The 12,695-nt window shown below is 33.8% G+C and overlaps 1 protein-coding gene across 1 annotated transcript in view; it reads left to right on the top strand.

Annotated features, from left to right (window-relative positions):
* Asz1 (ankyrin repeat, SAM and basic leucine zipper domain containing 1) overlaps positions 1–12,695 on the top strand; it is a 37,782-nt gene that overhangs the window by 10,260 nt on the left and 14,827 nt on the right. The window contains exons 5-8 of the mRNA XM_090332371.1: positions 5,280–5,391; positions 6,047–6,181; positions 7,601–7,725; positions 8,469–8,544. Coding sequence (XP_090188497.1) covers positions 5,280–5,391; positions 6,047–6,181; positions 7,601–7,725; positions 8,469–8,544 — 448 coding nt within the window. The remainder of the gene's footprint in view (positions 1–5,279; positions 5,392–6,046; positions 6,182–7,600; positions 7,726–8,468; positions 8,545–12,695) is intronic.

Raw genomic sequence — 12,695 nt, 5'->3', positions numbered from 1 at the left:
CATGGTCCTCAGATCTCAGCTTTCTAAGTAGCTAGGATAACAGTTATGAGCCATTCATGTACAATTTTCAGTTTTAATATGATTTTTCTCAAATCTTACGGAAGAAAACCTTCCATATATCATATAACATATGATGTTCTAAACATACGATGCCATATATTGTCCTAAATTACTGAACTGATGGCTTTCAAAATATAGGACTTTTTTTCATCCCAATAAAATTAACTACCTAAAGTACTAACAAATTTAGGGAACTATTATAGGAGTATTGTATAGTATATACTGTTGGATATAGCATATAATATATACTATATATTCATTATGCATGTGACATGAGCAATATACTGTATGAGTAGTTTATAAATTAGTGCATTGTTCTCAGCACTATAGTGACAATTGTACATTTTCAGTGAGAATACTAATATCATATACCACAATATGAAGCACTCTCATTATCATTTTGTGCATTATTCTAAGTATGCTTTTACATAAAATTTTATAAAAAATTTCACTGTCAAAAGTTAAGGAAAATGCCAGGCACAGTTCTCATGCCTGTAATCCTAGCTACTCAAGAGGCTAAGATCTGAAAATCAAGGTTCAAAGCCAGCCTGTTTGCTTCCACAAAATACTTAATTTCAGCTGATAGAATAATATCTAGTCAGATACTGAGATGGAACAAGGCTGGGCTTTAGGATTAGTTGGTTTTCCTTGTGTTCCTTTAATGGGCTTATCTTAAACTGGGACGGTTTACCTGAGTCATTCTTTCATTGCCTGGTCACAAATGCCAGTTTTATATTAACTTAGTCTTACGAAAATCTGAAGATCCTCTTTATAGTTGGTTTTAGCTTTGTAGCCAACTCCTTCAATATACATTTGTGTGATGTTTTGAAACGTCAAAGACCAAAGGCATAGAAGATCATTTCTCTGCAGGGTCACTTTTATTCTCCTTCTTCCAGACTCATAATATTTGAAGGTTGTGCTGTGGCAGCCCTGAACTCCCAACTTACAGTTTCTAGAATTGCAAGAACACCTATTAGTACTACCTTCTTCTTATACTCCCCAGGAATTGGCAGCTATTATCAGGAATAATAAAATCACCAAAATGTAGGATTTAATTCAACAAATGCTTCTTTTTTTACCGAGTCTTAGCGTATCATGGTCTCCCAAACTTGGCTTTTCTTTATGTTTTGTCATTGTAACAAAATATATGAAGCAGAGTACATAACGGGAAAAAAGGTTTCTGTAACTCTTAGTTTTGAAGGTTTAAATCTTATGGCACCTCTTTATCAGTTTTTTTTCTAATGAGGGCTACAGTTAATGGCACATGGCAATGTATGAGTAATCACATCTCAAAACCGGAAGCAAGACTAAGTGCACCCAGCTCAAACTTAACAGTTCTCATAAGAATTAATAGAAGTCAACCTTGAGGTGGGGAGAGGAGGAGAGAGGGGAAAAAAACTGGAAGAAAATGAGGAAATGAGGGAAATCTACTCAGTAACTGGCTTATGTAACTATAACCCCTCTAAAAGTTCTGTCCTTGTACACCCTACATTTCTAACATTAGACAAGTTTGTGGACGCAAAAGCCATATATAAGCCATACCAACCTTTGAATGCATTTATATTTGATTAGCTTTTCTCGGTGGTGATGTAGTAAAGTTACTCTCCTGCGCTGGAGGTTAGAATTCCAATTCTTAGTATTTTATTGTTGCCAATACCTTCATCATACTTGCTTTAAAAATTTTCCTGGCTGTAACATGATTGTTGTATACAACAAAAACTTGAGTGTAAAATAAATAAATACACATAAAATACGTATACAAAGGCAATTCTATTAGTACAGAGAAACACATTATTTTGAAACATTTTTTTTTTTCCTTTCAGGTTGAGTGTTTTATTTCTTCTTTTCTTTGTATGCCCTCTAGTGGATGTTTTGTTGAAACGAAATAGCCAGAAAGTAAGACTAATAAAAGGCATTTTAAGTACATGTGTAATTACATAAAGAAAGAAAAGCATGCTTAATATCACTAGTAAATGCAACTGGTTTTTGTTAAGGTACTTAATATATTTTAATCACTTGGACATAGAAAATGGAAGAATTAAATCCATGCTGCAAGAATTTGACAGTTACCAAACTGTAGAGCAGATTACCAAGCTTTAGTGGACAGCAGCGTAAGGCAAGTGGTAGTAGACAGTGTCTCTCCAAGCCAGGTATTGTGAGATCATGAATGTGATCCTGTCTACTCAGGAAGCTGAGATCTGGAGGATTTCCATTTGAGGCCAGCAGGCGGAAATTTTCACCAGAGTCTCATTTCCAAAGTAATTGACAGTAAGCAGGGATAGAAACATGGCTTACACAGTAGTGTGCCAGCCTAGTGAGGTCTGAAGTCCTGTATTTAAATCTTAGTACTGCCAAAAAGAAACAAATGACTATAGCAACATAAAGTAGGAAAACTTAACTGAGAATTGGATACATGTAGCTTCTTATATGACTCTGCTTTAAGACTCCATTTGCTTAAAAGATCTTTTTCTATTCCTCTCACTCTAGACCTATATTTGTCATGTGTTTGTTTAGGTAACACATAGTTGGATCTTGTTTTCGAATCCAAGTTTTCCATTTCTTTCCCCATGCATCCTCACCAGTATTTATTGATGTTTTTTTAATTTGAAGATTTTTATTCTGACTAGGCTGATGGAATCATTGTAGTGTTGATTTGCATTTCCTTTATGTTTAATGATATTGAGCACTTCATGTATTTATGAACCATTTGTATTTTCTCTTTGAGAACTGTTCAGTTCATTTGCCTGCTTAATTTAGCTATTTGTTCTTACGCCAGATTTCTGAGGTCTTCCTATTAAAGGATAAAAGATTTTAAATTGAATAGGTAGCAAATATTTTATTTCCATTCTTAGTTTAAGACCACATTTCCAAATATACACAATTAGACTTTTTCTTCCTTTTCTGTAAGATTTAAGTTTTTCCTTGTTTTTCAGAATCACTTTTCTTTCTCTTGATTTATTGCTTTGAATAGGAAGTCTTATACACATTAAATATGTATCATGGGGAAAGTGGACATCCTTATTTGCTTCCTGAATTTAGGGAAAATGATTTCAGTTTATGCCCATTTAAAATGAACTTGCCCAAAGATATGTCATATATAGTCTTACTAAGTTCAATTTGGTTTATTGATTCCTAGTTTCTCCCAAGCTGTTACCATGAAAGGATGTTGCATATTATCAAAGGCCCTTTCTGCATCAATTGAGATGATCATGTGGTTTTGTTCTTAATCCTATTTATGTGTTACATTTATTGATTTGTATGTTGACCTGTTCTTGCATCCCTGGGATAAAACCATGTTATGAGTACACACTTGTACAGGAAGATACAGAAGTCCCCCATACCAGTACCTCTACTATTTGACTCCACAGACAATCGCAAGCATCCATCACTCAGTCCTGCTACAGTTTCCAAGCCAACACCTCTGAAACCTTAAGCTGATAGTGTAAATAGCATCAGTTTAAACATTACTGATATTAGATAAACAGAATAAAGGAAAAATGTGGTATAGTAAAAGGCAAAATCAGTTTTTAAAAATATAACAAGCTAGACACTGGTGTCTTATGCCTATAATCCTACCTATTCAGGAGGCTGAGATCTGAGGATTGCAATTTGAAGCTAGCCTAAGAAGGAAAGCTTGTGACACTCCAATATGCAATTTACAACCAGAAAAGCTGGAAGTAGACTGATGGATGGCTGAAGTGGTAGAGTACTTACCTTGAACACAAAAGCTCAAGGATAGCAAATAGACTCTAAGTTCAAGACCTAGGACTTGGATACACATACACACACACACACACACACACACACACACACACACACACACACACACACGCACGCGCGCACGCACACATGCACACACACACAGTGTAACAAGCATAAATCTCTATATACTAGATCTTATGGCTAGTATATACACAAACCAAAATTTAATCAAATTTCAAAAATAGATCTATTATAGCAAGAAATTAACATATCTCCTGGCACATCTAATATGTATAAACTGAGTAAGAATAGAGATGCATTCAGTAATGCTCTTATTAATACCATCTATGTTTATATAATGAAAGAATACCTTACTAAAATTTATAAACTTAAATTACAAACAGTCCATTATAGTAATTGCTATGGGGATTAGGTATTGGAGAGATAGATAATGGTTATTATACTTAAGGAACTTAGAGCTGAATTGGAAAACTATACATATATATACTTTGTAATGATAGCAAGGTGAGAAGAATTCCTATCCTAAGATTTCGTGGTACCTCAAAGGATATGGAAGTATGTTTTGATGTTTTCTAAAATCAGTCCTTAGAGGTATCTTAGGAGTAAGCCTTTTGGAGTAAAAAATGAAAAGCTATTTCAGCCAGACTATGCTCTGAAGACAGGATACCCCAGAGAGTGAAAACTTGTATTCTTGACCTAGAGATTTAGGACTATTGTTAGGTTGGAGTAGATTTACAGGTGTTAAGATAATAGTGATTTTTATCCTGGCGTTGGTGGCTCATGCCTGTAATCCTAAACTACGTAGGAGGCTGAGATCTGAGGATCATGGTTCAAAGTCAGCCGGGGCACTTAAGTCCTTGAGACTGTTATCTTCATTTGACCACCAAAAAACCAGAAGTGGCGCTGTGTCTCAAAGTGGAAGAATACTAGCCTCAGCTGAAGAACTCAGGGATAGTGCCCAGGCCCAGAGTTCAAGCCCCATGATTGCCCCCCCAAAAAAGTGATTTTTACAGGTATAATCTTTAAATTTATAATCTTGAAATTACTAAACAAACGTGGAGGAAAGCCCACAAATAAGCAGTAAGCCATGTATAAAGTGATGAGAACACACTTGACAAGGAAGGAGATGAAGTAGACTTAAATAGTGGAGAGAAGGTCAAATTGACAGAGTGCTGACTATGATGCAAAGAGAAAGCCAGTGAATCAGGAATCTTACTATTGCCACTCATTATTATATTGCAGTGTAGAGATGGTGATAACTTTTAGGTAAACATGTAAATTAAACAAGCTTACGTTAGTGACTTAGTGATTTTTTTGTTTCTTCACTAGAGGGTGCTGTGTAAGCATTCAGTAAATTTACACTTATTTGCAGGAAGATTGGATTTTTAATTTACCTACTCTACTGAAAGCTTTTACTTGTTATTTTTGTGAATGGTTAAGGTCATGAAATTGAACAATTGCTAATGGTAGCATTAACAAAGTATTTCTTTTCACAGGAGACGTATGACACCAATCATGTATGCTTCTCGGGATGGTCACACTCAAGTTGTTGCACTCCTTGTTGCTCATGGAGCAGAAGTTAATGCCCAGGATGAAAATGGTTATACTGTAAGAAACACTTTTACTTTCCTTTTTATTTCTAGAAAATAGAAAAACAGTTGGAATTGTAGTTTGATTTTTGATATGTTGAGTTTTTTCTTTTGTTTTGTTTTTGTGCTTATACTTGGGCTTGAACTCACAGCCACAGCTCCACTTCTGGCTTTTTGCTGGATCACTGTACAGACTTTCCCCAGATTTTAGTCTCCTGAGTAGCTACAATTATAGACATAAACCACCAGAACCCCACTTGGTTTGGTTTTTACTTTTAAAAAGAGATTTAAAAAGTAATAGTTTCAGAATGGCTGAGATATAACCACTTTTTGAAAACTAACAGCTGAAAGATTTTTTAAGTAAATTATTTGACTCTTTTACTCAATAAACATAAAGCCTTGGTTATAGAACACAAATAAGAAAATATTTCAGTGACACATAGTTTATTTTGTTCCAAGAATCACTTAACTGTGTATAACATTGGTTTAATGAAATCTGTAAGCACTGCAATCTGCTTTGCTATTACAACTTTGGAAACATGTTGTCATTATATTGTGAAATAAGGAGATTGAACAAACTCATTAATGTTCTATTTTTTATTGTGCCACAAATACTGTAGATATATTTTCAATCACTCTCATGTATACTCCTTTAAATTCTTCTTTGCTCACAGGCTTTAACATGGGCAGCACGTCAGGGTCATAAAAATGTTATTTTAAAGTTACTTGAACTTGGAGCTAATAAAATGTTACAGACCAAGGATGGAAGGACACCAAGTGAGATTGCAAAAAGAAATAAACATCTTGAGGTATTGATCCATATACTGCTAGACTATGTTTGTCTGATATTGTCACATTATCACGTACAAAACATTTACTTCGTTAGAATTCACAAATATAATTATAACATTTAAGTACTAAATACTTGAATCAGTTTTCTCCTCAGATCAGATAATGAAGCCTTTATTTTGTTAATTCTTCCAAAGCTGAAGTATTAATAATATAATTTTTATATGAGAAGATAATAAACTTCTTAGAAATTACATTGTAATAGACTAATAGATAATTTGACTTTTAAATAGACTTAAATTTTTCATATTTAAATGGGCTATTTAATTTTTCATATTGCTTCATATTTTTAAAAATTAACATGTGATAAGAAAGCTGGTAAAATGTTAATATTTGGACATTTGACCACATCATTAAAATGCTGTTTTGTAATTTTAGTAGATATTAAAATTTAAAATTTATTCCTGTATATGTGTGAATGTCTATAGTAATTTGGGTTAGGATCTGCTGTTATTCAGATTTTAAACTCAGTAATAAATATTTGTTATATACTAAATACTTAATTGGTTAAAACTTTTGGTTTGGACATTAATGTTTTAGCAAGGTGCCTGTAATTTCTAAGCAAGTATCAGATATGGTATAATTACAAAATTATGGTATAATTACAAAATTAAGTTACTGGGTTCAAGAGTTTATACATTGAGTTTCTGAAATTTAAAGTATATAAGATTTCAAAGGTTTATCACATAATCATTAAACCATGCCACTTGAATTGAACATAAGATAACTGTCTCTTTCAATTTTCAACCATCTGATAAGTATGAGTATCATGTTCTAAATAGAATCAGCATTTCTAAAATTATTTTTAAGAAGATGCTAATCACAAAAATCTTCAAAAAAAGTTTAAAGTTTTGTTTCTAAGATTTGAAAATTCAAAACTTAGCTATTTTACTCCATTATTAAATTTGAAGTAGATGGCACCTAATTTTAAATAATAAATTGTTAAGAGCATAGTATGTCATTTCTCAAAATCTATTTTGTTAGATTATATGACATAGCCTTGATTTCTTAAGAAGTTAGATTGTGAAAGTGAAGCATTTTACCACATTATTTTAAATGATACAGTTGGGATATGTATACATTAAATTATACTTGTTACTTACTTCCTGCTTAGTATTATATTTAAAGTACTACCTTACTTCTTACCTTTCTAAATCATTTGTTAAATAGTATTTTAGTTATATATCTTATTCAGAACTATTTTGAATTGGATGTATGATTCTCTTTTCTAATTATTTTTGGTCAAGGAAGCATCTATACAAGTTTTTGTCAGGGTAATAAATTGTCAAAGTTTGTCTCACATGTTCAGTTTCCTTTAAATGTAAGTGATAATATATAGTAATTATTAACTATTTGAATGGTTTGTGAACTATTTTCAGATCTTCAACTTTCTTTCTTTGACTTTAAATCCACTGGAAGGAAAACTTCAACAATTAACTAAAGAAGAAACACTTTGTAAGCTACTGGCAGCTGATTCTGATAAAGAAAAAGATCATCTATTTAGGTAACATTTTAGTGCAATGAGAAATGCCTTAAATACGTATTTTATTTAAAAATTTGACAGTCTATGTTAGGTGATATTTTAAACATTTACAAACATTTTTAAATATTCAGAAATGTCTAAATTTTAGGTGATATGTTCTCTGGTATTTCACAAAAGATGCTAATTTTTAATTCTTTAAAAATACATTAAACTTTAAACCTTTGCTAAATATATAATTTTAGTTATTTCAACATTTAAGATTATGATGGTACTCTATATACTATATCACATTATTTTAGCAAATTTCTGATTATAGAAGCTATGTTTTCAGAAAAAATCTGTGAACAATTGTTGTTCAGTACATGATTACAAACCGTTTGCCTCCTAACACATTTAATTTTTTCTTGCTACAATTAAAGGTATTTAATGATCAGTGTTTCTTGGTGAATATTTGTATTTATTGGAAAGATGGACTACATTTTACTACCACCATTTTCCCTTTTTATGGTCTTTGCTTTGTGTTTGAGAGTAGCTTAGTACCCTAGCATTTAACAAGTATGAATGAAGCCTTGGGTTTGAGTTAATTTGCATGAAAAGAAACCTTGCTTGTTTCTTTGACACAGCATTACTTCTGGTATGTAAACTTACAAATTGTACATAGACTCATTTTAATTCATTCTTAATCTCATTTTCTCTGTGAATTATTACATGTGTATATTATTTACACATGTATGTTCTGAAACTGACTTTGTCAATATATACAGTTCATATACAGCATTTGGAGAACTGGAAATATTTTTACATGGTCTTGGACTTGAACATATGACAGATTTGTTAAAGGTAAGATTTCATATAACTCACAGTGAGTTACATATTATATGTTTTATGTTCTTGTTAATACATACCAATAAATATTCATGAGAATAAATATGAATGAAATTCTTTTATCTAGGTTGGTAATATGGCACATAATAAACTTATAATAATAAAGCATTTAGAAAATTTTAGTATAGAAATTTATAGATATCTAATTTTAGTGTATTTCATACACTGCTAAATGTTTCCTTGTTTTCTAGAGGTTAATTGGACATAAGTCTCGGGTCCTTTTGTGCTCAGCCTGGCTTTGAACCTTGATCCTCAGATCTCAGCCTCCTGAGTAGCTAGGATTACAGGCGTGAGCTACTGTGCCTGGCTTTATATACTTTTTTGCACTGTATTTTATTTTTGTTTAAATTTTTGTAAAGGTAATATACAGAGGGGTTACAGTCATATGATTCAGGAAATTAATACATTTCCATTTGAACAATGTCACCCCATCCTTCATTCTTTTTCAGTTTTCCCCTCCTGACCTCCCTTCCTCCAAAGTTGAATACAGTAGTTCATTTCCAACATAATGTCTAGTGGGTTTCACTACTCTGTTGTTCCACCCTTTGTCCCACCATTTCTGTGTTTCCCCTTACCCTCCCAAATCAGATAACATTTTATACGACAAAGGATACTGAAATAATAATAAAAGGACAGAAGGGAATAAACCGAGGAAAACAATACAGAAGAAATTTAAAAAGAACCACGGGGCGGTATAATCCTAGCTGTAATTCTAGCTACTCAGGAGGCTGAGATCTGAGGATCAAGGTTCAAAGCTAGCCCTGGCACAAAAGGACCTGAGATTCTTATTTCCAATTAACCTAGAAAATGGGAAATGGGGCTTGGCTCAAGGGTAGGGCAATAGCCTTGAGCTGAAGAGCTCAGGGATAAAGCCCAGCGGTAGGGTGGTACCCTTGAGCTGAAGAGCTCATGGACAGACAGAGTCCAGGAGAGTTCAACTCCCATGACCCACTAATAAAAGAACCACAAAGAGTATAATAAAAAAAAAACTTCTTTCATTTCTTGGAGTTAATTTCTGTAATCATCATTTTATATGATATTAGGCAAATAGCTATTGAACCCTTGAGATCCATTCCTAAGAATATCTCCTTTACTGTGTAAATTTTTAGATTGCTGTTTAATTAATCATGTCCCTGTGGAATTGTTTCTTTTACTGCCCATTGGGTTTACTTGTAGATTTATAGGCATATTCTAGTTATTAGAAATTAGAAACCATGCAGCCTGTGTTTCTTTAGCTGTGCCTTACTTTGCTTAGTATAATTTTTTCCAAGTCTTCCTATTCCCTTAGGAATGGGACAATATCATTGTTTCTGATGGAAGTAAAGAATTCCTTTGTGGGGGCTGGGAGTTTGGCCTAGTGGTTAAAGTGCTTGCCTAGCATGCATGAAGACCCGGGTTCGATTCCTCGGTACCACATACATAGAAAAAAGCCGGAAGTGGTGCTGAGGCTCAAGTGGTAGAGCTCTAGCCTTGAGAAAGTCCAAGGACAGTGCTCAGGCCCTGAGCCCAAGCCCAGGACTGGCAAAAAAAAAAAAAAAAAAGAATTCCTTTGTGTATATATGCCACATTTTCTTGATCTGTTTTTCCATGGAGAGGCATCTGGATTGATTCCATATCTTGGCTATGGTAAACAGCGCTGCAATTAACATGTTCATGCTGATGGCATTAGTGTAGCCTAGTTTGTGGTTAATTGGATAAATACCGAGAAGTGGGATTTCTAGGTTATAAGGAAGCTCTGTTTCATCATTTGTGCAACCTCCATACTGCTTTCTAAAGTGGTTGAAAAACATGGTTAGTTTTCTTGATGATAGTCATTGTGACTGGAGTGAAGAGGAATCTCAATGTTGTTTTGATTTGCATTTCTTTTATGGCCATATTGAACATTTCTTCATGTGTCTAGTGACCATTCTTTTCTTTTTTGCCAGTCCTGGGATTTGAACTCAGGGCCATGGCACATCTTGGGCTTTCTCAGGGCTAGCAGCCTACCAAGGGAGCCCCAGCACCGTTTCGGGCCCTTTCTGTACATGTGGTACTGAGGAATCAAATCCAGGGCTTTGTGCATGCTAGGTGAGCACTCCACCAATAGGCTTCCTCCTCACCCTTAGCAACCATTCTTCTTAGCAACATTTCTTCTTCAGAGCAGTCTCTCTTTAGCCTACTTATTCATGTTGTTTCTTTGAGGATTTGGTTTTTGGAGGTTTAATTCTTTGAGCTCTGCCTATATTTTAGATATGAGGTCCTTGTTGATGCATAGTTAATAAAGATCTCCCATTCTGTGGGCTTTATATTTATCTTGCTAGCCATATACTTTTCCATGCAGAAACGCTTCAGTTTGATTCAGTCACACTTATGTATGACTTTGTCATGATTCTGGATCTTAGGAAATTTCAACCTGTGCCCAACGAGCCTTAGTGTTTACCTTATCCTTTTCTGTAATATTTTCAGGGTATCTGGACTTGCATTAAGGTCTTTGATCCATTTGTAGTTGACTCTGGTACAGGGTGATGTATAACAATCTAACTTCAGTTTTCTGCATTATATACCAGAACCATTTGTTGAAGAGATTGTCTTCCATTCTGTGTTTTTGGCTCCTTATCAAATATTAGGAGGCTATCAGTCTGTAGGTGTGTGGCTTCATTTCTGGGTCTTCTGTTCTATTCCATTGGTTTTTAGGCCTATTCTTGTGCCAGTACCAAGCTGTTCTTATTAATATGGCTTTGTAATAGTGTTTGAAACTTTGTATTGATATTCCTCCAGGGCTGTTCTTCCTGCTAAGGATTTTTTTGTTTTGCCTACTTGGAGTCTTCTATTATTCTATATTAATATTTAGATTGCTTCTCTGTATCATTGAAGAGTGGTGTTGGGATTTTGATGAGAATTGCATTGAATTTGTAGATAGCTTTGGACAGTGTTGTCATTTTCACGATGTTAAGTATTCTAATCCAGAAGCATGGGAAGTTTTTCCACTTCTTTAAATCTGCTTTAATTTCCTTTTTGCATTTTTAAAGTTTTCTTCATAGAGGTTCTTCGTATCTAAATTAATTCCTAGACATTTTTGAGGCTATTACAGAAGGAGTTGTTTTCCTAAATTCACCTTCGCTCTTTTCATTGTTGTCATACAGAAAAGCTCCTGATTTTTAGTTTCAGATCAGTTCAAGTCACTTGGGGGATGAATCTGTGAGGTACTTTAAATACAGTATCATGTTATCTGAAAGGGGATAGTTTTACTTCTTCCTTCCCTATTTAGATCCCCTTTATATTTGCCTCTTGCCTTACTACTCTAGTTAGGAATTCCAGTAATATATTGAAGAGGAGTGAAAAAACAGACATCGTTATCTTGTTCTTAATTTTTGAAGAAATGGTTTTTTACTTTTCACCATTAAGCACAATTCTGGCTGTAGGTTTGTCATATAAAGCTTTTATTATATCGAGGAATGATCCATGGATTCCTAGCTTAGGAATGTTGGATCTTGCCACATACTTTTTCTGAGTTTATTGAGATGTCCATGTGGTTCTTGACCTTGCTCCTATACATGTGTTGAATTACACTAATTGACTTATGTATATTGAATTAGCTTTGCATCTCTAGATTGAATCCCATTTGATCATAGTGTATGATTTTTTTTGGTTAGTGTTGATCAGAATTTTATTGAGATGTTTTGCATTGATATTCATTGAAGAGATGGGTCTATAGTTCTCTCTCTTTGATGAATCCCCATCTGGTTTGGGTTGAGGGTTATTCTGGCTTCATAGAATTAATTTGGTAGTAATCTTTAACTTTCAGTTTCATTGAACAGTTTGAATAGTTTTGGAGTGAGTTCAACTTTAAAGGCCATATAGAATTTGGCTGTGAATCTATCTGGTCCTGTTGCCCTTTGTTTTTGTAGTTGGTAATTTTGCATGAAATACCAGAAGCCTGATATAAGATTCTTGCTCTGAATATTACCTGGAGTTTGTTATTTAAATATCTTTGTTTATAAGGACAATGTTAGCTGGCATAGGGTTATCATGAAGGTTAAATTAAATCATGCTAAGCCATATGGCTGCTTTAACACATACTGTGTACTTTGAGTAGATGACAGCTATCAGCTAAATGAAGATGCTAA

Source organism: Megascapheus bottae, chromosome 5 (assembly GCF_031878675.1).
Source record: "Megascapheus bottae isolate mThoBot1 chromosome 5, mThoBot2.hap1, whole genome shotgun sequence".
Classification (NCBI taxonomy): Eukaryota; Metazoa; Chordata; class Mammalia; order Rodentia; family Geomyidae; genus Megascapheus; species Megascapheus bottae.
This window is presented reverse-complemented; position numbering and strand designations above follow the sequence as displayed.